Below are 26,535 nucleotides of genomic sequence, written 5' to 3' on the forward strand. Positions count from 1 at the left end.
TACCACACACAATCCTACCCCCCACCACATTACCACACACAATCCCGCCCCCCACCACATTACCACACATAATCCCGACCCCCACCCCATTACCACACATAATCCCGCCCCCCACCCCATTACCACACATAATCCCGCCCCCCACCACATCACCACACATAATCCTGCCCACCCACCACATTACCACACATAATCCCTCCCCCCCACCACATTACCACACACAATCCCGGCCCCCCACCACATTACCACACATAATCCCGGCCCCCCACCACATTACCACACATAAACCCCACCCCCCACCACATTACCACACACAATCCCGGCCCCCCACCACATTACCACACATAATCCCGGCCCCCCACCACATTACCACACATAAACCCCACCCCCCACCACATCACCACACATAATCCCGCCCCCAACACATCACCTTACTATTGTTATTAACTTCATTTTAAGTTAATTTACCACCTGTGTAAGCGCTATTGAATGTTGTCATTATTTACTTTAGTTTAATCACCAGCAGCGTTAATTAGATAGCAATGAGCATGCCGAGCGTTAGCTGGCTGGAAACAGCTAGTATTTATATATGTTCATTGCATACTATTTGATCATTTATTGTGGATGGCTGGTCAGTTACAGTGGTAGTAGGGCTACATGGGGCGCCATACCGTTCGATTTAGAGTACCAACTTCTGCTGTCAGGAAGAGAATTGTGAAGGGTAAAAATAATCCCTATCTCACCTCATTTCTGCTCTTTTTTTATATCACTGTTATTCTGAGCAAATGTGTGTGCATCTAAGTCTATGTATTGGGGTTTTAAACTAACTAAATAAAGAGAGAATTTTTTAAGGTTTTTTTTTGTTATGGTTTACATGTACACTGCTCAAAAAAATTAAGGGAACACTAAAAACCCACATCCTAGATATCATTGAATGAAATATTCCAGTTGTAAATCTTTATTCATTACATAGTGGAATGTGTTGAGAAAAATAAAATCAAAACATTATCAATGTAAATCACAACTAATATCCCACGGAGGTCTGGAGTTGGAATGATGCTCAAAATCAAAGTGGAAAATGAAGTTACAGGCTGATCCAACTTCAGTGGAAATGCCTCAAGACAAGGAAATGATGCTCAGTAGTGTGTGGCCTCCACGTGCCTGTATGACCTCCCTACAATGCCTGGGCATGCTCCTGATGAGGCGGCAGATGGTCTCCTGAAGGATAGCCTCCCAGACCTGGACTAAAGCATCCACCAACTCCTGGACAGTCTGTGGTGCAACGTGACGTTGGTGGATAGTGCGAGACATGATGTCCCAGATGTGTTCAGTTGGATTCAGGTCTGGGGAACGGGCGGGCCAATCCATAGCTTCAATGCCTTCATCTTGCAGGAACTGCTGACACACTCCAGCCACATGAGGTCTGGCATTGTCCTGCATTAGGAGGAACCCAGGGTCAACCACACCAGCATATGGTCTCACAAGGGGTCTGAGGATCTAATCCCGGTACCTAATGGCAGTCAGGCTACCTCTGGCGAGCACATGGAGGACTGTGCGGCCCTTCAAAGAAATGCCACCCCAGATCATTACTGACCCACTGACAAAGCGGTCATGCTGAAGGATGTTGCAGGCAGATCACTCTCCATGGTGTCTCCAGACTCTGTCACGTCTGTCACATGTGCTTAGTGTGAACTTGCTTTCATCTGTGAAGAGCACAGGGTGCCAGTGTTGAATTTGCCAATCCTGGTGTTCTGTGGCAAATGCCAAGCGTCCTGCACACGGTGTTGGGCTGTGAGCACAACCCCCATCTGTGGACGTCGGGCACTCAGACTAAACGCATGGAGTCGGTTTCTAACCGTTTGTGCAGCCACATGCACATCTGTGGCCTGCTGGAGGTCATCCCTGGTCTATTTTGTATAGCGCTCAGGGCCGGATTTAAGAGGTGGGTGGCCCGGGGCCTATTTTGGTGGGAGGCCCATTTTTCAAGGTATTGCAATATGTATTGCAAAAACACAAAATGAAACGAACGCAAGTTTATTTACAAAAATCATTTATGCAGAGTAATTCAGGTAAAATTATTCATTTTTTACAATCCAGGCACTTTCCTTGATTTTCGTGCTGCAAAATTACTAATGATGTCACTAAAGTCCAATTCACGCAGTTTATCTGACTCGATGCTCATGATAGCCAAATTTAAAAGTCGTTCCTGCTTCATGGATGTCCTTAATCGGTTTTCAACTAATTTGAGTTTTGAGAAGGAACGCTCACCACTGTAGTTTGTTACTATCAAAATTAGATATATCCTTAGAGCTATCTCAATATTTGGGAAAGTGTCCTGCACACCCTTTTCCATGATAAGCTTGTACATGAAAAGTTCAGAGCTAATATCTTTTGGCTCCTCGTCTGTGAATAAATTAGCAAATTACCATGACTCTGCCGCTCTACGCCAGCCACTGAGATGTAGGACCGTAGGCAGGTCCCTACACTTTCAATAGTTTCTCTTTTGTTAAATGTTCCTTATTATTAGAAACGGTTCACAGCAAAGAGACATGTATTTTCCATGTTTTGAGATATGTATCCCTATATTGGTGGGAGGCCCCCGCTTGGTGGGTGGCCCAGGGCCCAGGCCCCTTGGGCCCCCCCTAAATCCAGGCCTGATAGCGCTATGTTATTTATAGTGTGTAAATCTATAAGGAGGAAACAGAGAGTACAATAGAATGATACCCTATGGAGGGAGAGTAGGAGAGTGCTGATTACGCTCACCTGGTGGCATTGTGACAGTCACAACTCCTTTGTAGGCATGAAGAAAAATAGCTGCTGCCCCATGACTGGTGGATAAATCCTCCAGGAGATATTGGATCCAGTTCAGTAGAGTAGCTACCAAGGGGGCAGAGGGGGCGGTCGCCCAGAGCCCCACGCTCTGAGGGGGCCCACCCGGAGCTACTCTACTGTATCTGCATCGGCATGCTCAGCGTGCCAATACAGTTGCATTCTGTGGTAGAGCAGGGAGAATCAATCTCCCTGCTCTGCCGCTATGGGGCCCCTGAGCAGGCAGGGGCCCGATGCCAGCAGTGGGCCCCCCACCCGTCATCGCAAGGTCAGCTGTATCGGCATCTAGCTGATACAGCTCTCCGCGTTGATGAGAGAAGGAGCGTTACGCTCCCTCTTCCATCATCCCCCTGTCACTGATGATGTCACTGCCCAGCGCCCGCTGTCAAGAGATGAGTGGGATCTCGGAGTACTGCTCGAACAAGGAGGAAAAGAGGTGAGTATTTATTTATTGTGTTTTTTATGGGGGCTGCCTTATACTACAGGGTCTGCCTATTGGGGTACTGTCTTATACTACAGGGTCTACCCATGGGGTGCTGCCTTATACTTACAGGGTCTGCCTTATACTACAGGGTCTGCCTATGGGGTGCTGCTTTATATTACAGGGTCTGCCTATACTATATAACACAGCCTATGTAGTATATAACACAGCCCATGCAGTATATAACACAGCCCACGTAGTATATAACACAGCCCACGTAGAATATAGCAATGTGGGCACCATATCCCTGTTAAAAAAATAATTAAAATAAAAAATAGTTATATACTCACCTTCCGGCAGCCCCTGGATCCAGGCCAGCCTTTACCGATGCTCGTTGCGATGCTCCGTTCCCAGTAATGCATTGCGGCAATAACACGTGATGATGTAGCAGTCTCGTGAGACCGCTACATCATCTCTGGTCATTGCCGCAATGCATTCTTGGGACCGGAGCGTCGCGAGGACCGGGAAAGGCTGGCGCGGACGGCGGAAGGTGAGAATATATATTTTTTCAAATTATTATTTTTAACATTATATGTTTTTACTATTGATGCTGCATAGGCAGCATCAATAGTAAAAAGTTGGGTACACTTACACGGTTAATGGCAGTGTTAACGGACATGTAAAGTTGGAACTTATTGTTATAGGGGAACTCAGGTTACTGTGACTGTCAAACGGGCACACAGGGCATTATTACTTTCTAGAGTGCAAAATATGGTCAGTGTTTTCTAGGGCACTTGTGCCCAGCATTACTATATTATAGAGGGTTGCTTTAGAATTTAGAGGGCACAGAGAACCACACAGCAGGGGCAGTAATAGGGACACATACGGCGGCAGCGGTTCAGTATTTGGGGTATCAGCAGGATGAGGTATTTGTGCAGGTTGGAATAGATGGTGATGGCTGGAATGTGAAGAGGCGGCAAATTTTAGGCCACACCCATTTCACAACTAGCCACGCCCCAAACCACACCCATTTAGCACTTCTGATCACAATGTTTCGTTAACAATAATTATGAACAAAAAAATATGGCCACACACGACGCTCCATACTGTACAATGGCCATTGGCCACATTATGCTCCATACTGTATAATGGCCCCACATGATGCTGCGTACAGTATACTTGCCCCACGTGATGGTCCATACAGTATAATGGCGCCACATGATGCTTTGTACAGTATAATGGCCCCACACGATGCTGGGTATAGTATAATGGCCACACAATGCTGGGTACAGTATAATGGCCCCACACAATGCTGGGTGCAGTATAATGGCCACACATGGTTACCCCACCCCCATCATTGCCTTCTCCATCAGTACACACAAACACCTTTCACCGCGCTCCCTCGCAGCAGCCGGCAGCTTCCACTCCCACGGCGCTGAATGGTGTCATCCAGCTGCGCCGCTGACTGCTGTATCCAGCATTACAGCTCAGTCCCCATAGAATGTAATACAGCACAGCCCCATAGAATATAATGCTGCACAGCCCCCATAGAATGTAACGCAGGCAGGTGGCAGCCCCCATAGAATGTAACGCAGGCAGGTGGCAGCCCCCATAGAATGTAACGCAGGCAGGTGGCAGCCCCCATAGAATGTAAGGGGTGCTGCACCAGGTTGGTGGAGAATCCGATGGATGGGTACCAGGGGGAGAGTGGGAGCGGGGTGCGTGCACCATGGGGAGACAAAGTTTAGTTTGTCAGTCCTCCTATGCTGTCAGAGTCTCTGCTGTAACCGCAGCAGGGCAGCGCTGCATGGAGAGGGGGAGAGACACATACATTCACTTACAGTCTGGAGATCCGCTCGCTGCTCCCGCGGTCACACAGACACGGAGTGTCTCACAACTCTGCCCCCGTGCCAGAAACCAGTCCGGGAGCTGCCGCTCTGTCCTCAGAGTCCGCCCACGTCTATAGTTGAGGAGGAAGCTGGAGGCGGGCGGTGAGGCAACTCAAGGGGGCGTGGCTACAACGCAGTCCCAGGGAACGGAACGAACAGCGGGTACTAATCGGGCTCTCTCTACGTCCCGGAAGTGGGCGGGGCTTCACCGGCGGCCGCAAATTCGGGATTTTAAATGCCCGAAGCGGGACAGCGGGACCCCGGTGCCAAAGCGGGACTGTCACGCTGAAATCGGGACGGTTGGGAGGTATGCCCCTGAACCATAACCCTAGCTACACCTCTGATCCAGTTGGATGAAAAATAGGTGGGCTCCACTGGTGGAGTAAATCAATTCTTCTGAAAATATGATGAGGAAAAGGCTTTTTATTCACAACATGTTTTAACGCTGTACCGGCGTCTTTTTTTTCTGCAGATTTGATTCACCCCAGCAGTGCAGCCCACCCACATGTTTAACGCACTGCGGAATATGTTAGCGCTATATAAAAATAAAGTTTATTAAGATTATTATTATCCAACTGGATATGCTATTTATAGTACCATAGATAAGGGAAAAATTTGTGTGGCGCACGTAGCGCTACTCTATCTCTGTTGTTTTCCGTGTATGGATGTGCCCCAGAATACCTGTATGTCATTCACTTGACCTATCACATGATCTATCTGGTGGGTCATGTCGCATGCCACGTGATACATCGGGTACCTGGGGAGCCCATGCCTTCTGAACTGACCAGGGCCCTGGCTACTCTTAATCCAACCCTGATAGCTGCCCAACTTTTTGGGCAGCACCAGCCACAGCCTCCCAGACATTGTTCATAGAGGTGATTGTCTTCTTTCACTGTAAGGGTATGTGCACACGCTGTGGATTGGTGTGCGGATTTTTCCGCACTGATTTTGGTAAATCCGCAGGTAAAACGCACAGATCCGTTTTTTTTCAAAACTCGCCAGATTGTGCCTGACGGCAAAAACCTGATGTGTGAAAGTAGCCTTAGGGCCAGCCCATTGTGGGGAGGAGGTTTGGGAGTATGGTTAGTGTGAGGAACAGGAAGTACTGTTGAATTAGATAAAGTGTGATAAAGTGACATCATCAGTCACAGGCAGTAGGCTGTTACTGGGGGTAGTGGATTTCCATAGAACCCTTCCATGCGAATCCGTCTGTTGGCCTGGGAACCTCGAGATGGATGGATTTCATGAGGCAGCAACAACTTGTGCACAGGTTGCAAAACATTCCAATAGAACATCAAAATAGCTGTGAGATTTTTCTAGCGGTACCTAAGTATATTTTCTACACAGTATGAATGTGTGCAAAAAAAGCTGAACAAGAGGAGTAACATAAGGCATAGCTCAAAATTGTCTAAGGGTATGTGTCCACGGGGCATAATGGCTGCGCTTTGGACGCAGCGGATACCCCACTTCCCCCAAAGCGCTGCCCTCTTTTGTATGCGCGGTGATTCCGCACTGCGTTTTACCTGCGGATTTGCAGTGTTTTTTGTGCTGATTTCACCTGTGGTTTTACACCTGCGGATTCCTATTGAGCAGCAAATGTAAAACGCTGCGGAATCCGCACAAAGAATTAACATGCTGCGGAAAATAAACCACAGCGTTTCCGCGCTGTATTTTCCGCAGCATGGGCACAGCGGATTTGGTTTTCCATAGGTTTACATGGTACTGTAAACCGGATGGAAAACTGCCAATCTGTGGATCCGCAGGCAAATCCGCAATGTGTGCACATAGCCTAAGACATGCTAAGACACGCTCTAAAGAACTCCTCTGAATTAACGCAAAATTCTCTAATAGGTTATTGGACTTGGTTTTCTAATACAGACCACCCAATTAGCAATAAGGAAGAACGTAACTTAAGGTACCTTCACACTAAGCGACGCTGCAGCGATACAGACAACGATGCCGATCGCTGCAGCGTCGCTGTTTAGTCGTTGTGTGGTCGCTGGAGAGCTGTCACACAGATGACTCTCCAGCGACCAATGATGCCGAAGTCCCCTGGTAACCAGGGTAAACATTGGGTTACTAAGTGCAGGGCCGCGCTTAGTAACCCGATGTTTACCCTGGTTACCATTGTAAAAGTAAAAAAAAAAACCACATACTCACATTCCGGTGCCCGGCGTCCGCTTCCCTGCACTCCTCCTGCATCCTGTGTCAGCGCCGAACATCTCCGGCATCTCCCACAGAGCAGAGCGGTGACGTCACCGCTCTGCTTTACGGCCGGCACTTACACAGGATGCAGGAGGAGTGCAGGGAAGCGGACGCCGGGCACCGGAATGTGAGTATGTGAATGTGAATAACACAGGGCCCTATGCGTGGGGTGCGATGATCCCGGATGTGTGCAATGAACACATTCGGCATCATCGCGTCCCAGAAGGGGGCGGGGCTTAGCGCCGAGCGGGTTTGCTGCTCCGACGAAACCGCCGGCCATCCTGATCGTGGACACGTACCCTTACAGTATATCATTAGTTGAAGCGACTCTCACCCTCCATAGTAAATGTGACCATGCATTTCTCATGTATAGATCATTATCCCCAATGTCCTCTGCTCTGCCCCTTCTGTCTCTGAGGTCAATGCCCCATTCTCTATTAATTCTGAACCATTCCTCCCCTAGCTTTCTTTGCCTGGCATGGTTTACAGCAGCGTCATCACCAATTGTCCATCTCACAAGAATGGAAAGACAAGCCATATTGGACATGGAAAGAACAGGGCACCGACCTTAGAAACGGAGGCAGCAGAAGCAGAGACCGTTAGGTGTACTAACTATATGTGGCCACATTTACTATGGGGGGTGAAGGTCTCTTTTAAAAGCAGTTACACTCTTATATACTGAAATGTAATGTCTAGGTCTTGGAGGATTGTTGTCCTTGACCCTGAGGTGTTACCCCGTGCATTGATCTTATAATATGCATCCTAACAATACTTTCCATAATAAAATAAAAGTTCTCAAAGTTTAATGTTGCAGCCATACTGTATATTCTGAACATTTTCCTTAAAAAAAGTGAACTGCATTTGTTTTGTTACATTTTGCGCCAGTACCATTAATTCCATATTACTATAGTAAATGTCCAATGATCTCTTTTTAGATGGTGTTCCCGGCTCTTGTATTTCTCGGGCTAAAGAACAATGACTGCTGTGGATGTTGTGGAAATGAGAAATGTGGAAGGAGATTTGCTGTAAGAAAAAAATTCTTCTTTAACTGTCATCTAGAAATTAATGGAAATCTAACAATCCAACTTGGTGATTTTTATCAATATGTGTTCCGTGTAGATATACCATTTTCACCCTTTCTTGTTCCATGATGTAATGGTACAGGTGGCGGTGGGTGTATGGAGAGGGGTCAGGAGTTGAGCCCACTCTCCTCAGGACAGGTGCCAGCTGTATTATACGGCCGACACCTGCCTCCAAAAGTAGTGAATGGCACTAGCTCGGATTGCTGCTGTTTAACCACTTACATGATGCTGTCAGTCTCTGATCATACCTCACAGAATAGACTGCGATCCTGTGCTGTCCCACTGTCTGTATATTCTATTGCTTCCCCCCTGCCCAGGAACTGTGGTATGATCAGTCCATGTCCCTGTACGGTCAGACACAGCCATGACCGCGTATAGCCCATCTGGAACATTTTTTCCCAGACACCTCTCCCTTAAAACGGCCATTTGAAACCAAACAAAGTTCTACCACCCCCCATTTAACACTAATTATACAATAAAAACATAACACGTTAAATTCTTTGGAAAATTTTGGCCACAGCGGCCAGTTTATTAACAAACAACAATTAAATATTATAATTATAACAGAATTAACTGAAAACTTGAGGGGGAGGGTTCTTGGAGCTAAAAGATCTGGCATCATATATATATATAGGCAAAACCAACACTTTTTTACCCTCAGCCGTGACCACCAGCTCGAGGGCACCATGTAACCCTTTTTCAGGGCAGACCAAAAAACCCCAAAGCTCCCGAGGACAATCCCCGTCCAGAACCCGTAACCACAAGCCAGATCCACCCCCATCCAATTGACCTTCCTCTAATAAACATCACCAACTCCAAGAACCCCGCCCCCCGCCCTACATGCCACTGTGACAATGAAGAAACTCATAAAAATAATAAAACAACAACCTCGCCCGTGATCTAATAATGGTTAAATAGCCACAAACAAAAGCACTACACAACATTCCTGAAAAAAGAGGGAGGGTGGGTGGGCTTTTCACGCTGACTTCCTCCTCGTGACTGCTAATTCTCCCGCACTTTTTCCCCCTTGTCCCAGATCCCCAGCCCCCAGCTCCTTCCCCCTTTCCCCTATAGCCAATCCCCTCCATTAGTTTGAAAAACAACACGGAAAAAACCCTCCCATGGCAACGCAGTCATGGGGGGCCTCCATCTAGCTCTGCCCATTCCAGCCCCCCTCTTGACCGCGTATAGTGGAGCGCCCCCAGACGCAGGGCCACAGGGTACTCGGTACCGGGCCTCTCTGTCTCAGTTCTGGGGTTGTCACGGTGGCTAGACCCAGTCCGTGACCCTGCTAAGGGGCGTCCAATGAAAGGTCTGATGATGGTGCGTGGTGTAGGTCGCGGTGAATAACGAGTACACAGGGTTGCAGTCTCTTTACCTCTTTACTGAAGGCTTCAGGATCCTCAATCCGGAGCACTGTTAACAGGGCTGGCTGAGACCGGCCGGTCCGAAGGCACATCCAGAATTCCCTTTGCAGGTGGAAATCAGTGTCTACCCTCTAGCGCCTGTGTGTTGTAGTACTTCCCTGCTGAGCACCACGGGATAGTCCTCACAACTGTTGTGTATATTTCTGTTCTTTCTCTCTCTCTCTCTCCGTCCCCCAGATGATATGGCTAGGACGCACCCGTATGACGGGGTAGGCCTGGAGTTATTCTGGGACCCTAGAGACGCCCCTCTCCCACAGTTTGCCTCCGTTGTCTTCGTTAGGTGTAATGGTGAGACAGCCAACCTACGGTTAACTGCCCGGCCGTAGTTTAAAGTAATGCGTGGAGTCTCTTACTTTCTCGGCGTTCCGGCCAACGGCTACGCGCCTCAGAAGGATGTTGCTGATCTTGAGGCACGACTCCTTCTGGTATTATCTCCTTTTTGCTGTATTTCCATTCCTCACTTCTCCACAATAAACCTTGCTTCTTGTCCTTCCTTAGGAGTCTGCCGCTGTAAGGCACGGGCACAACTCCGTAACGATCTGTCCCTTTCTAGGACTCTGCCAGGATCCCACCCCTGACAGGTCCTCTCTCTAGCTCTTCCCAGCTACTTTCTCCCCAACTTCCTGTCCAACCCCCAGTTTTACCAGAGCGTGAGGAGTGGCCTACTAGATAGAACCATTCCCCCTGGTGGCCGGAGTGTGAAGTGCAGTGTGTGTGTTTAATACCTGGTCAGGTGAACTCCTTAAGTGCCATCAGACGTACCATCACTCCCCTTAGCGGCGGAGCATCAGTACTGCAACGACCAGGACTCTGGGGCGCTGCACTAGCCCATCTGGAACATTTTTTCCCAGACACCTCTCCCTTAAAACGGCCACTTGCAACCAAACAAAGTTCTACCACCCCCCATTTAACACTAATTATACAATAAAAACATAACACGTTAAATTCTTTGGAAAATTTTGGCCACAGCGGCCAGTTTATTAACAAACAACAATTAAATATTATAATTATAACAGAATTAACTGAAAACTTGAGGGGGAGGGTTCTTGGAGCTAAAAGACCTGGCTGTTATGATCCTAGTGGCTTAGGATCACAAATCTAACCAGCTAAGTAGAAAATAATAGGACGAGCTCTGGGGATGTGGTAACTGGACTAACCGCAAACCTGATCCTAACCGCACACACTATAGGCAGCCGTGGAACGTTTCCTGAAATCCTAGACGTCTCTTCACGGCCTGAGAAACTGACTACCCCTAAAGAGAAAGTAAAGACCTCACTTGCCTCAGAGAAATCCCCAAGAGATATAGAATCCCCCCACAAATAATAACGGTGAGTTAAGAGGAAAAGACAAACGCAGAGATGAAACAGGTTAAGCAAATGAGGCCCGCTAACGCTAGATAGCAGAAAATAGCAAGGGATCTGTGCGGTCAGTAAAAAACCCTATGCAAAAATATCCACGCAGAGAATGCGAGAACCCCCACACCAACTAACGATGTGGGGGGAGCAACTCAGCACCCCAGAGCACCAGCAAGCAGGGAAATCACATATTAGCAAGCTGGACAAAAACTCATCATATACTAGGAAACATCTTGAACACAGATGAGCAAAAATAAGCAAACAGAACTTAGCTTCTCTTGGAGAGACTGATAACGGATGTAGACAGGAGCAATCAGAATAGCACTGAATACAACGGCAACAGGCAAGGAATGAAGGACCAGGTGGATTAAATAGGAAACCTAACTAGCAGATGACGAGACAGCTGATCCTGCCAGAAACCTGCAAAATAACAAAAAGAGCCACCAGGAGGAGCCCAAAGAGAGAACTCACACAGTACCACTCATGACCACAGGAGGGAGCCCGGAAACAGAGTTCACAACACCTGGCATCATATATATATAGGCAAAACCAACACTTTTTTACCCTCAGCCGTGACCACCAGCTCGAGGGCACCATGTAACCCTTTTTCAGGGCAGAACAAAAAACCCCAAAGCTCCCGAGTACAATCCCCGTCCAGAGCCCGCAACCACAAGCCAGATCCACCCCCATCCAATTGACATTCCTCTAATAAACATCACCAACTCCAAGAACCCCGCCCCCCACCAACCACGAACAGCCCTGACCACCTCAGGCTCGTGAGTGCCCCACCACAGCCAACGCACTTTCCACGCCCTTCTGCATGGCAAGCGCCCACAAATCAATACCGATATCATTCAGGTGCACACCATTTTCTCTCCAGAAGTTACCGACCCCAGCCTCCAACTCAAAATGCCTCACTGCAATTCCCCCATTCCTGGATACAAACTTCGCCACCGCCCTATTAAGTTTAATCCTGGCCCTATTAATGCCTTTCAAGGATCGAGCCAACCTCCACTGCTTCCTAGGCACGATGTCGGACCACACCGTCAGAACTCCCGGATAAGAGACCCACAATCTCAGAAAATCAAAGCGGATGTCCCTGATCAATTCCCTAACCAGCTTCGTACCCAAATCGTTCCCCCCCCATGTGCACCAGCAAAATATCCGGAGCTCTATCCAAAAGCACGGCCCGGGAAAATTCTGGCAACACCTTGTTCCATAGCATACCCCGGAACCCCAACCATTGAATCACAACCGTATCACGGCGAAAACCTAACTGCCTGCCGTCCGGCCTGGCGTCAGCCCGCGCCGCACCCCAATACACGAACGAATGTCCGAAAATCCAGGTCAATAACGGGGGCCGACCTGAAAAACAGAACAACAATTATATGTACCCGAAGACTTCATAGTCCAAAAAACACCTAATGACGTATGTAAGTCAAATAACGATTAGAATTCCATCGCCCGATACGTTTAATCACATCAGTCCCTAAACCCAAACCATCTGCCACTGTGGCGGCCCCAATTCTAAAAGAGTGAGACCCGTAGGACCCAGAATCCAATCCCAACTCAACCAAAACCTTCTTCAAAACCGCCGAAAATTGAAAACGGGACAAAAAAGTCCAGTCTTGGTGGCAAAGCAGAGGGCCCAACCTAACCGACCGCAAACTCCAGTACTCTTCCAAAGTGCGCTGTGGGCACATCAAACATCCATCAACCCTACCTAAGACCACCCGCTTACCCTTTCCATACCTGTCAGTCTTTGACCGCCGAATCAAAAAGGAAATTCCTCCTACCCAGAAATGAACATCCTCCGCCAGCAAACCTCCTGCCCTAACCTTGTTAGGGGACACCAGCTCCCCCAATCTCAAAGCCCCAAAGAACGCCCAAGAATAAGACAACCTAAACAGGGCAGCTTCGAAATGAGAAACACAAATTCTCCCAACAACATCTCCCAACCTAACTAACAAACTAAACAAAATGGGTCTGCGCTTGTCGACACTAACATTCCCACTCTGAAAACCCTTCAGGGCCTGCACAACGAGAAAGTTCTTGGTAACATCGACCGACCCCTGCAGCTTAAAACCAAAAGCCAAGCCCGCCATAAATTTGTTCACTTTCGAGACGGACCAAACCCACTCAGCTGCTTTGCCCACCCAAAACAATACCGCCATCGTCCTGTCGCTGTTGGATTCAGCCACTCCCCATTGACCAGACCAGCTCTCCCAGATTTCCCAAGCCGATTTGTAAGCAAGCCACGTCGACCTCGAGACCGAGGATTGAATCAACCGCCCTCCTCGTCCTCAACAATTTTCCACAAACGTGAAGGGCATACCACTCCTGAGGCGCCAACTCCCGGAAACGTTCCAACTGTGAACGAGACAAAGCATCCGCTATAGAATTTTGAACACCCGGTACATGTACTGCAGAAATGTATGCATTTAAATCCAAGCATCGCAACACCAGCTCCCTAACCAGTCTAATCACCGGGGGAGAGGAAGAGGTTAGACTATTGATGATAGAGACTACGCTTAAATTATCACAGTGAAACCTGACCTTCCGATTTTGAAAAACATCACCCCAAATCACAACTGACACCACAATTGGGAACAATTCTAGGAGTGCAAGGTTCTTAGTTAAACCCTGCCTCCGTTATTCCCTCTGGCCACATACCTGTACTCCAACGACCTCCACAATACGCGCCGTATGCAACCGAACCGGCTGCATCCGTGTAAATTTCGCAATCAAAATTATTCACGGCTTCCAACTGAATCAAGGAGCGACCATTATAATTTGACAAAAAACGCTCCCAAACAACCAAATCTTTTCTATGCTCCTTAGTTAAATGAACAAAATGACGTGCCGCCCTGATTCCGGCCATTGCCAACGACAACCTACTGCAAAAAATCCGACCAATGGGCATAATCCGGCACGTAAAATTCAAACGCCCCAAAAGGGACTGCAACTCCTTCAAAGTCACCTTACGCAAACGACCAATCCTGTGTACCTCTTGTACCAGCAACAAAAGTTTGTCCTCGGGTAACCTACAATCCATTCATTCTGAATCGATAAGGATGCCCAAAAAACTCAAGACCTTGCCCGGTCCCTCTGTCTTCTCCTTCGCCAACGGTACACCAAAAAACCCAGCCATCCACTCCGTGGTAGCTAACAAATTCCTGCATACTGTAGAATCGGGGGGGGGGCAATAAACAAAAAATCATCCAAATAATGAATGGCGGAAGGAACTCCGGAAACGTCCCTAACCACCCATTCCAGAAAAGTGCTAAACGTCTCAAACAGAGAACAAGAAATCGAACAGCCCATAGGCAAACACCTATCTAAATAAAAACCACCGTTCCAACAACAACCCAACAACGGAATGCTATCCGGGTGAACCGGAAGCAACCGAAAGGCCGATTCAATATCAGTCTTAGCCAGTAAAGCCCCTTCTCCATACCGCCGTACCCATTGCACTGCTTCGTCAAATGAGGTATACACCACCGAACATAACTCCACATCTATGCCGTCGTTAACTGACCTACCCTTTGGATACGACAAATGATGGATCAACTGAAACTTGTTCGGCTCCTTCTTGGGCACCACCCCCAATGGTGAAATGATCATGCCCTCAATTGGCAATGAACTAAATGGCCCAGCCATCCTACCCAGTTCCACCTCCTTTGCCAACTTACTGCTGACCACCGCAGCATGTAAATCTGCTGACCTCAAATTCTTAGTAGTAAAGGGGACCACATGAGTAGGAGCCGGAATCCGAAAACCCTCAGAAAAACCTCGTAAAAGAATGACCGCCTTTTCTTGATCCGGGTATCTAGATAAGGGACCATCCTTTGAAGCCTCATTGGTGTCTCCCCCTTGACCGCCACCCACTCCTGGCTTACCCTTGGCTTTTTTGAAACATTTCGACGCTCCATGGGAGCTCCCGTTGCAATGGGAACAAACGTGCTTAAATTTGCAGGAGTTCCCGTACTTACATTGGCCATCATTAAATTGCCAACAAGTACCTGACTTCACTTTCCCACCCTGGGCCCCCTGACCTCCGCTGGCCTGTCCTGACTGCTGGTTGCTAGCGCTCCCACTCCCATGAAAGGACTGCCCATATCTCACCGGCGCCATGACTTTCAACCAAAGCCCGATATCCTTTTGATCCCATTTGATTTCGGGCCTAACTGCCTTCCTCTGACGGAACTGCTCGTCATAACGCAGCCACGCCTGACCCCCATATGTACGATATGCCTCACCTATCGAGTCCAAATAACAAAACAGGCCCGAACAGTTATCCGGAAATTTCTTGCCTATGACGCTAGCCAGTATCGCAAAAGCCTGCTGCCAATTAACGAAGGTTTGCGGAATCAACCGCCACCTTCTCTTCTCCTCCTCCTCCTTTTTACTGTCCTCCTTCTTACTCTTGTCTAAGTTAAACTTTTCTAAAGGAAGGAGGGAGAAAATCTCCACATACTCATCCTTCCAAATCCTCTCTTTCACCTCCTTTTTTAAATGCGCACCAAGCGGGCCCTCAAAGCATACATACACCTCCCCTTTTGCCCTGTCATCCAACTTTACTGTATCCCCCTTATCCTTCTCGGTCTGAACCGACACCGATACGCCGGCAGACAATGCCTGTACTGACCCCCCTGACCTGGTTGTGTCGCTCGCCACCCGCGATCCAGCACTCACACCCTGTAACCAGGCTCCCAGAGGTGACCCCCCAGCCCTCTCCGCAACTCCCCCTTCTAGACTTTTCAAAAAATGCGACACCCCGGCCAAAAAATCACTAATTCCCAACACCCCAGAGCCCCCTACCCCCACCAGTGCACTGCTGGTGGTTGCCGTACCCCCACTACCCCCAACCTCACCTAACCTACCCCCCGACTGAGACAAACGAGACATGGACGTATACTCATGAGGCTGCGCGGGTGCTGTGTCCCCGCCAGCTGGACATCCAGACTCCTGCCGCGCTCCCTCCTCCAGCTGCTAGCTCCCTGACTCGCTCCTGGCGTCGTAGCCCTGCTGCTCCAGGCCCGCACCCCTGGCCTCCTCGTCACCAGGTGGGACCGAAGCAGGGGATCCTTGGTGCTTTCGGACCTGGATCTGCCGTCAGCAGCAGTCTCCCGCAGCCTGTTGCCTTTTGATGTGCCGACTTTGTCCCCAGGTAGAGCGCCAGCCAAAGAATCCGGAGGCTGCATGCCCCGCAGCCTGCTCTGCCTGCCGCTCCGTGTGTCGTGCGCCCGTCCTCCTGCAGCTCTACGGGTGTCTGCGTCCGCAGACACTGCCATGCTTGCCCCTGCAGCCGTCGCAGCTGCCTGCCGCCTTTTCCCTGCCGCTGACCGGGCCGTGCGCTCCAGCGCCTCGCCACTGCTGCTGTGCTCTCTCCCAGCCTGCCCTGATCCCCGGCGCGCAGGCGCAGGCCGTACTTCCGGTGCGGCCTGCATTACCGGCGAAGCCTGCCTGGCCGCCGTGCTCCTCGCCTCCGTGGTGCGACGCCGTGCTGCGCCAGCAGGTCGAGGGCCAGGATTCCTGCCGGAGGCGGCGCCGGGCGGGTCGGCCACGCCGCTGCACCTAGCCTCCGCAGGCTAGGGGGGCTCCGCGGCCTACGCCTGCCGCGCGTAGCGATCTCCGGCGACAACCGCTCCGGGGGTCTGGTCCTCCGCGTTCCCAAGCAAGTAGGCCAGCTGCTCCTGCAGCCATCCGTCCCTGCGCGATCTCGCCATATCCCGCAGCCTGTCCATCATGCCCTCCACAGAATCCATCTTCTTAAGGTAAAGGGGGGGTTGAAAAAACCTTGTGCAGTGGGTCTCTCTTTGTGGGGTCTTTTCACGCTGACTTCCTCCTCGTGACTGCTAATTCTCCCGCACTTTTTCCCCCTTGTCCCAGATCCCCAGCCCCCAGCTCCTCCCCCCTTTCCCCTATAGCCAATCCCCTCCATTAGTTTGAAAAACAACACGGAAAAAACCCTCCCATGGCAACGCAGTCATGGGGGGGCCTCCATCTAGCTCTGCCCATTCCAGCCCCCCTCTTTACACAGTACACAGCAGGGGCACATTTATAAGATTATCTCAGCACAAGAACATTTAATTTAAACACATCCAATTGTGGAAATTATTATTTTTCCAATATGTAGTGAATAAATTGAACTTTGTTTGTGGGAAAACCCCTTTAATATACTGTACTTATATACATACCATTCTATGGAGATTTACGATCATCAGCTGTGGGAAAGAATATAGAATTAGAGAGGATCACCCTTCTAGAAGATAACCCTGTAAACATTATGATTATGTGTAAAACCTCTGTGAGAGACACCCAGCTAACATTGCTGTGTAATAGGGCTGGTTTTCTGAAAGAGGATATATGGGGAAGATATGAGAATTGTAGAAAAGTGTCACATTTAGGTATAATCCTTGTATGAATAGTAAGTTAGTAATACAAGTTTCTGCATCCAGAGCTCAGTGTAATGGGGATGTGATACTCACTTTGTTGTCTCTCTATTTATTGCTTTTGAAGATGTTGTCTTCTATACTCTTTGCCGCCATTGGATTTGTTGGCGCTGGCTACAGCTTTATCATCTCCATAGTCGGAATACATAACGGTCCAAAGTGTGATGTAGGCTCTGGAAACTGGACATATGCTTTTGAAGGGGGGTAAGTACATAGAGTAGGTCCTAAGTACATTATTTGCACCATAAAGGGGCCCGTGACACGTTCCTGCAAGAAGCAATAGCGAGACGGCGCCCGTCGAGTGTGAGGGGAACGCCGCACACCATCCTAACTGTACTACCATCTGTGTCGAGGAAACATACAACCATTTCATGATTTCATTATTCTCATAAGCCGATAGGCACCACCTAGGGAATGGGGGATTTTTGCACATACGTCTTATTTATGAGCATTTACTTATGATAAACAAGTAACTACCCTTGCAATCTTTGCAGAGCCTTTCAAAGGACTGCTTGACAATCTAGAGTATATTCAATTACTTGTTACTTGTTATATACGTACCACCTCCTTCTACCTCCATACCTCTCATCCTATTTTTCTGTGGCCCACCTCCTCACTCTTAGGCTGCCATCACACTTGCAGTATTTGGTCAGTATTTTACATCAGTATTTGTAAGCCAAAACCAGGAGTGGAACAATCACAGGAAAAGTGTAATAGAAACATATGCACCACTTCTGTATTTATCACCCACTCCTGGTTTTGGCTTACAAATACTGATGTAAAATACTGATCAAATACTGCTAGTGTGACGGCAGCCTTAGACTGTTCATCTTTTGGCGTGCACTAGTTTTCCCCTTCTTTATTTGGAGACCCTATCCCCTGTTTTGTTAAGTGTTTTTAATATGTATTTCAATAAGAATATATTCTTTTATTCTTAAAAATGTTTGAAATCTCTTCTTAACAGATGGTATGTACCCTTCATCTATATTTTGTTACCCCAGTTATCATGTTAATCAGATTAACAGCGGCAACCTGACAGTGTCTGTAGGTTACATAGCAAAATCCTACTGACAAGTTCACTTTGAGGCCGGCGTCACACTAGCGAGTTTTACGGACGTATGAGCGCAGAAAATACGTCCGTAAAATACGCATTACACACGTCCCAATGAATCTCTATGGGGCTGCTCCTATCAGCCGTATATTACGCATCTGTAATATACGGTATTGTACGGCAGTAGAAAATCGCAGCATGCTGCGTTTGTCGGTGCATTGCGCAAAAAATACACCAATGAAAGTCTATGGGGGCGAGAAAAATACAGATTACACACGGACCAGCAGTGTGACTTGCGAGAAATACGCAGCGTGTTCTATAGAAAAGCCGGTAATTCAATTGCCGGCTTTTCCTCTCTCCTTCACAAACCCGACAGGATATGAGACATGGTTTACATACAGTAAACCATCTCATATCCCTTTTTTTTTTTTGCATATTCCACACTACTGTTAGTAGTGTGTATGTGATAAATATGGGCGCTGTAGCTTGAAAAATAAAGGGTTAAATCGCGGAAAAAATTGGCGTGGGTTCCCACGCAATTTTCTCTGCCAGAGTGGTAAAGCCAGTGACTGAGAGCAGATATTAATAGTCTAGAGAGGGTCCATGGTTATTGGCCCCCCTGGCTAAAAACATCTGCCCCCAGCCACCCCAGAAAAGGCACATCTGTAAGATGCGTCTATTCTGGCACTTGGCCACTCTCTTCCCACTCCCGTGTAGCGGTGGGATATGGGGTAATGAAGGGTTAATGTCACCTTGCTATTGTAAGGTGACATTAAGCCAGATTAATAATGGAGAGGCGTCAATTATGACACCTATCCATTATTAATACAATAGTACGAAATGGTTAATAAAACACACACACGTTATTACAAAGTCCTTTAATGAAATAAAGACACAGGGTGTTGTAATATTTTATTAGACTCTTAATCCAGCTGAAGACCCTCGTTCTGTAAAAAAGGAAAAATAAAAAATCAACAATATCTCATACCTTCTGTCGCTCAGGTCAATTCCCACGAAGTAAATCCATCTGAAGGGGTTAAATCATTTTACACCCAGGAGCTTTGCTAATGCAATTCTGCTCCTGTGTGTAAAACCCCGGGGAATTAATGGAATGCAGGGGAATGTCCTGTAGTTACCTTGAGTTGCGGTGATGCGCCCCCTACTGGATGTCCTCATATGAACTCAAGCGTGGGAACTTTTCCCAGGCTCCAGTTCTTGAGGACATCCATCAGAGTGCGCATCACCGCGACTCAAGGTAACTACAGGTCACCCTGCTTTCCATTCATTCCCCAGGTTTTTAAAGGCAGGGGCGGCTGCATTAAAGGGCCACTGTCACCCCCCCCCCAGCCGTTATAAACTAAAAGAGCCACCTTGTGCAGCAGTAATGCTGCAGTCTAACAAGGTGGCTCTTTTAGTTTTTGATTCAAAATTGGCCACAATTACCAGATATTGTACCTGGAGGCGGTCCGAATCGTCCTCTATCAATCTCCCAACTGCCGTCACTCTTCTCTTCAGGGGCGATGGTCGCCGCCCCCTGAGCGCTGTTGCTTCTTAAATCCGGCGCCTGCGCTGTGCGTGCCTGCCTGGGGCAGGCGCAGTCTTCATTGTCAGTCACAGCTCAGACGCAGGGTGCCTGACTGCGCCTGTGCGGGCAGTGCGGCCACCCTGTTCCTGAATCCCTGCCCCGCACTGTCTAATTCATTATGCACAGTGCGGGGCTGGGGTTCCTGGGCATGCGCACTGCGCTTGTCAGACGCTCCCCCGGTCCCCTTCCAGCGTTGTTCTTTGTGGCTGTTCAAAACGTCGGCAATGAAACCTGTATATTCCGGCAATGCTGGAAGGCGGGGGACCGGGGGAGCGTCTGACAAGCGCAGTGCGCATGCCCAGGAACCCCATCCCCGCACTGTGCATAATGAATAACACAGTGCGGGCCCCAGGCAGGCACGCACAGCGCAGGCGCCGGATTTAAGAAGCAACAGCGCTCAGGGGGCGGCGACCATTGCCCCTGAAGAGAAGAGTGACGGCAGTTGGGAGATTGATAGAGGACGATTCGGACCGCCTCCAGATACAATATCTGGTATTTGTGGCCAATTTTTAAAACGCTTTATTGAGGTAATAAATGAATCAAAAACTAAAAGAGCCACCTTGTTAGACTGCAGCATTACTGCTGCACAAGGTGGCTCTTTTAGTTTATAACGGCTGGGGGGGGGGTGACAGTGTCCCTTTAACAGGCTTCTGCTTGTAAAATTAGTTAACCCTTTCAGATGGATTTACAACGTGGGACAGAACGACGGAAGGTATGGAATATTGTTGTTTGTTTTTTTAACTTTGTTTCAGGTGACAAGGGTCTTCAGGTGGATTAAGAGTCTAATAAAATATTACAACAACATGTGTCTTTATTTCATTAAAGGACTTTGTAATAATGTGTGTGTGTTTTATTAACCATTTCGTACTATTAGATTAATAATGGATAGGTGTCATAATTGACGCCTCTCCATTATTAATCTGGCTTAATGTCACCTTAATTGCCCACGCCAATTTTTTCCGCGATTTAACCCTTTAATTTAATAGCTAGAGGGCCCAAATTTTGCACATACACACTACTAACATTAGTAGTGTGGAATATGCAAAAAAAAAGGGATATGAGATGGTTTACTGTATGTAAACCATGTCTCATATCCTGTCGGGTTTGTGAAGGAGAAATGAAAAGCCGGCAATTGAATTACCGGCTTTTCACATATATCGCGCTGAATTAAATATAAATACAGAATATATATATATATACATGTGTCTCATTGAGATATATATATATATATATATATATATATATATATATATATATATATATATATATATACTGTATATATGTTTTACCGAACATTTGAGCCCATAAATCCATTAGATGTCGGTTTTGCAAGCCTGCGAGAAAATCTCGCAGTACGGATGCCATACGGATTACATACGGAGGATGCCATGCGCAAAATACGCTGCCACACCCTGCCTACGGATGACATACGGATAACTATTTTGGGACCATTTCTGCGAATTACGTATTACGGCCGTAAAAAACGGACCGTATTGTCTTACGCCTAGTGTGACGCCGGCCTAAAGGGGAGACCTGAGGTGCTCTGCACGGGAGCGCACTTTTCCAGAGCAGAGATGTCTTTTGTGCTATGCAGCTGCACAGATTAGAGGGACAAATAGCAGGAACCATAAGCATAGCTCTATCTGCAGGGAAATAGTTCAGATAATGAAATCAGGTGCCGCAGCTCTTCACCTACTGTACAGCTGGAGAGATACAGTCATTGGCAGAACTGTTGGCACTCTTGAAATAGCTCCAAAAAATGAACTATTTCTCTCAGAAAATTATTGCACATACATGTTTTGCTATACACGTGTTTATTTCCTTTGTGTGCATTGTAACAACGCAAAAAAAAAAAAAAGCAGAGAAAAAAAGGCAAATTGGACATCATTTCACCCAAAACCCCATAAATGAGCCAGGCAAAATTGTTGGCCCCCTCAACTTAATATTTGATTGCACACCCTTTGGAATAAACCAAACAACAACAAGCTTCTTACAACTCTCCAGTGGTATAACTACCTTCCAGCCAATTACATGAATGGACAATCACCAAATATAAGGACGGCAGATTCTGTCAGCGTGATATCCACTCTCTGTTAGCCTTTTGTCTAATAAAGGGGGTTCTCCTTCCGGGGGTCACTCTCTATAAAGTCCATATAAGACATGAGACAACCCTTTTAGATCCCTCTATATTCCCAATATAATGGAGTCTAACCTCCTTTTGCCAGACACTGGAATATCAAATCAATTTATTTATTTATTTAGTAAAAAGCAGCACTATATAAAACATATAAAACCCATACAGCACAAATGGGATATAATGTGCTCTAATTAAAGAGCTATTTCCAGATTTGAAACTTGGATAGCTTACTTGTCACTGGGGTCTGACAGCGGGTACCATCATCGATCCTAAGAATGGGGCTCTGCAGAGTCCTGACTTCATTGAACAGGAGGTGCGAATGTTCAACCTCTGCTCAATTTATTGTTCTTGAGAGAATGGGATAACGTTGTCGGCTTTTTCCAGCAATCCCAGAGAGAGTGAATGGAGTGGATGTCAAAAATGTTCACCTCTGCTCCATTCAAGACAGGGCTCCACACTCAAAATCCAGAGTCTCACTTTTGGGATCACTTGGAACCCCAGTGGTCAAAACCCCATTGCTCATTAAGTTGTCCCCTATGCTATGGATTCTGGGATTAACCCATTAATCTTAAAATGAATTTAGTATTGAGGTAACGAGAACTCGCTTTGCTACTTAAATGTTTTATCGTAATATTGTTTTCCAGAAACTACCTAGGACACCCCAGTATCTGGAGTACATGTGAAGCCCCAAAGGACATAGTCCCATGGAACCTGACACTGTTTTGCTTTCTTCTAATAATGAGCGCAGTCCAGGCTGTTCTTTGTGCTATTCAAGCCATCAATGGTCTAATTGGGACATTTTGTGGAGACTGCAAGTGCTCTTCCTGCTGTGGGGTACGTTGAGGTTGCAAAATATCTTCTATACGTTAAAGATACAGTAGCTATATTGGATTTAATTTACAGAAAAGAATAGTACAGTACAAAGTGACTTCAGAAGGAGAAGGTTTCTTTGCAGCTGATGCTAAAGGAAACCTCTCACCTTGGAAAACACTGTTTACCTGCAGCTATCAGGCTAATCTGCAGGTATTGTGTTACCATTTTGCCTGGCCTTCTTGCTGAAAGTGGGCTGTCTGGAAAAAATAGAAAATAAACTTATTTCCTTCCTGGAGCTCCAGCTTTCAGTTCAGGGGTGCGTGCACAGAACGGTTAGAGTCACCCTGCACTATAGGTCACTGTCACATGTTCAGTATTTTGCATTATTATTTATTATTATAGTGCCATTTATTCCATGGCACTTTACATCTGAACAGGGGTATACATAATAAAAACTAGCACAATAATCTTGAATAAAACAAATCACCAACTGGTACAGTAGGAGAGAGGACCCTGCAAACAAGGGCTCACAGTCTACAAGGGATGGGTGAGGATACAGTAGGTGAGGATAGAGCTGGTCGTGCAGCGGTTTGGTCAATCGGTGGTTACTGCAGGTTGTTGGCTTCTCAGAAGAGGTAGGTCTTCAGGTTCCTTTTGAAGGTTTCCATGGTAGGCAAGAGTCTGATATATTGGGGGTAAAGAGTTCCAGAGTATGGGGGAAGCACGGGAGAAGTCTTGTATTCAATTGTGGGAAGAGGAAATAAGAGGGGAGTGGAGAAGGAGATCTTGTTAGGATCAGAGGTTGCATGCAGGTAAGTATTTCTGAGCCAAATTCAGGAGTGGAACAATCAGAGGAAAAGTATAATAGAAACACGTGTGCCATTTCTGTATTTTTCACCCACTCCTGGTTTTAGCTTACAAATATTGATGTAAAATACTGACCAAATACTGAACGTGTGAAGGTGGCCTAAGAATGTACGTAGAAAGAGCAATTTGATCTGAACCCCTGTATAAAGCTTTATGGGCCTTTTTGTTTTTCACTTACCGTATATTTGTTCTCAACTTGTACAAGGAAATATGACCTTCTTTAAAAAAAAAAATGCACAAAACATTTTCAAACCCTTCTTTTTTTATGGTGAGTCGTTGTTCAGTATATGGTATCATCCATGACCCAGATTAATTGCAGTCACTGGATAGGCTAATTTCACATGTCGGTAACATACAAACAGTGCTCGGATCAGAATACTCGGTCTGACCACTGGGTCTCCTGACCTGAGAGAACTGTCACATATATAATGCAGTTAGCTCAGATCAGGAGATCCTGGAGTCAGGATGGACATTCTGGTCTGAGCAGAGTTCGTGTTTCACAGACACAAAACCGGCCTAATCCTTGTTACTTTCTTCTGGAACAGTTGTTGTACTCCGTAAATAAGAATGCAGATTACATGGCACCAAACTGGTAAATTAGACAGTCTAAGTAACCAGAACTTCCAAGTTTTATGGCATCAGTAGTTTAAGTAAATATTCCCGGCAAAGTTTCTCCAAACATGGACAATATATACACCACATTGTCTTAAGGTACCTTCACACATAACGATTTCGTTAACGATATCGTTGCAACGTCACGCTTTTTTGTAACATAGCAACGATCCCGCTAACGATCTCGTTATGTGTGACAGCGACCAACGATCAGGCCCCTGCTGGGAGATTGTTGGTTGTAGGGAATGATCAGGACCTTTTTTTGGTCGCTGTTCACCCGCTGTCATCGCTGGATTGGCGTGTGTGACGCCGATCCAGCAATGTGTTCACTTGTAACCAGGGTAAATATCGGGTTACTAAGCGCAGGGCCGCGCTTAGTAACCCGATATTTACCCTGGTTACCATTGTAAAAGTTAAAAAAAAAAACACTACATACTCACATTCCGATGTCTGTCACAGCCCCCGCCGTCAGCTTCCCGCACTGACTGTCAGTGCCGGCCATAAAGAAGAGCACAGCGGTGACGTCACCGCTGTGCTCTGCTTTACGGCCGGCGCTGACACAGTCAGTGCGGGAAGCTGACGGCAGGGGACGTGACAGACATCGGAATGTGAGTATGTAGTGTTTTTTTTTTTTTTACTTTTACAATGGTAACAAGGGTAAATATCGGGTTACTAAGCGCGGCCCTGCACTTAGTAACCCGATGTTTACCCTGGTTACCCAGGTGCTGCAGGGGGACTTCGGCATCGTTGAAGTCAGTTTCAACGATGCCGAAGTCGTTCCCCTGATCGTTGGTCGCTGGAGAGAGCTGTCTGTGTGACAGCTCCCCAGCGACCACACAACGACTTACCAACGATCACGGCCAGGTCGTATCGCTGGTCGTGATCGTTGGTAAGTCGTTTAGTGTAACGGTACCTTTACTGATATATTTTATCTTCTTTTTTTAATACTCAGGGAGAAGGAACGGTCTAAATCTAAATATCTCTGAATACCTGAATGAACCCTGTACCTCTAATACAAGGATATCAAAGGATGAAGAGTGTGGTCTCCGCTCTGACTGAATGTCTTCTGTATTTACTCATCAGACAGTAGAATGCCTCCATCTTTACTCCTGTAAGCGTACAAATGTGTTCCAGTCACTAAGGCAGAAAGTAACTGGAGCAAGCACAGGCCGCCGTCTTCTGTTGTATTTATTTGAATAAAAAGTAAGACTTTGACTAGACGTATCTTGTATTTGTATCACTGTCGTTGTAAAATGTACCATAATCTAATAATATTAAAGACAAGCATTTTGTGATATGAAAGAACATCCCCAGCGAATTGGCAAGGACTCAGTGCCATTACTATGCGAGAGTTGTATAGATGTGCAAAGAAGATATCACTACGAGTTATATGAAGTTAGTTATGGCTATGATTCATTTCTGCTCCTTTTATATGACCAGCTTTAGATACACGAGTGGCTTCTGTCTATGAGCTACGGTACAGTGGTCATTGCCATTTTTTGAGGCTGCACTATTTGCACATCCTGATATCTCAATAAGATAAGAAAGTTCATGGCGTACCAGTAGTTCTAGGGAAAATTACTCAACTCAAACTATTTCTGTGTGTCCTGAAAAGTATTAATACAATGCACCTAAGGATATTATTAGCCAAGTATATGACAAAAGGGTGCTGTTTCCAGACTCTGCAGCCACATCTCTATTGAAAGCACGGTTGTCTGCACTTTGCAATACCACTCAATAACAAAAGCAAACACTTTTTTATAATTACCGGTACTTATGAAATGCTCAATGTCTTAAAATGTCAGAT

The 26,535-nt window shown here is 47.0% G+C and overlaps 1 protein-coding gene across 1 annotated transcript in view; it reads left to right on the forward strand.

Annotated features, from left to right (window-relative positions):
- The window catches only part of LOC143810077 (transmembrane 4 L6 family member 4-like), a 42,525-nt gene extending 16,577 nt beyond the window's left edge, over positions 1-25,948 (forward strand). The window contains exons 2-5 of the mRNA XM_077292963.1: positions 8,280-8,369; positions 17,731-17,867; positions 23,081-23,270; positions 25,681-25,948. Of these exons, the coding sequence (XP_077149078.1) occupies positions 8,280-8,369; positions 17,731-17,867; positions 23,081-23,270; positions 25,681-25,698 (435 nt within the window). The 3' untranslated portion in view covers positions 25,699-25,948. The remainder of the gene's footprint in view (positions 1-8,279; positions 8,370-17,730; positions 17,868-23,080; positions 23,271-25,680) is intronic.
- The last annotated feature ends 587 nt before the right edge of the window (positions 25,949-26,535 follow it).

This window comes from Ranitomeya variabilis, chromosome 2 (genome assembly GCF_051348905.1).
Source record: "Ranitomeya variabilis isolate aRanVar5 chromosome 2, aRanVar5.hap1, whole genome shotgun sequence".
In the NCBI taxonomy this organism is placed as follows: Eukaryota; Metazoa; Chordata; class Amphibia; order Anura; family Dendrobatidae; genus Ranitomeya; species Ranitomeya variabilis.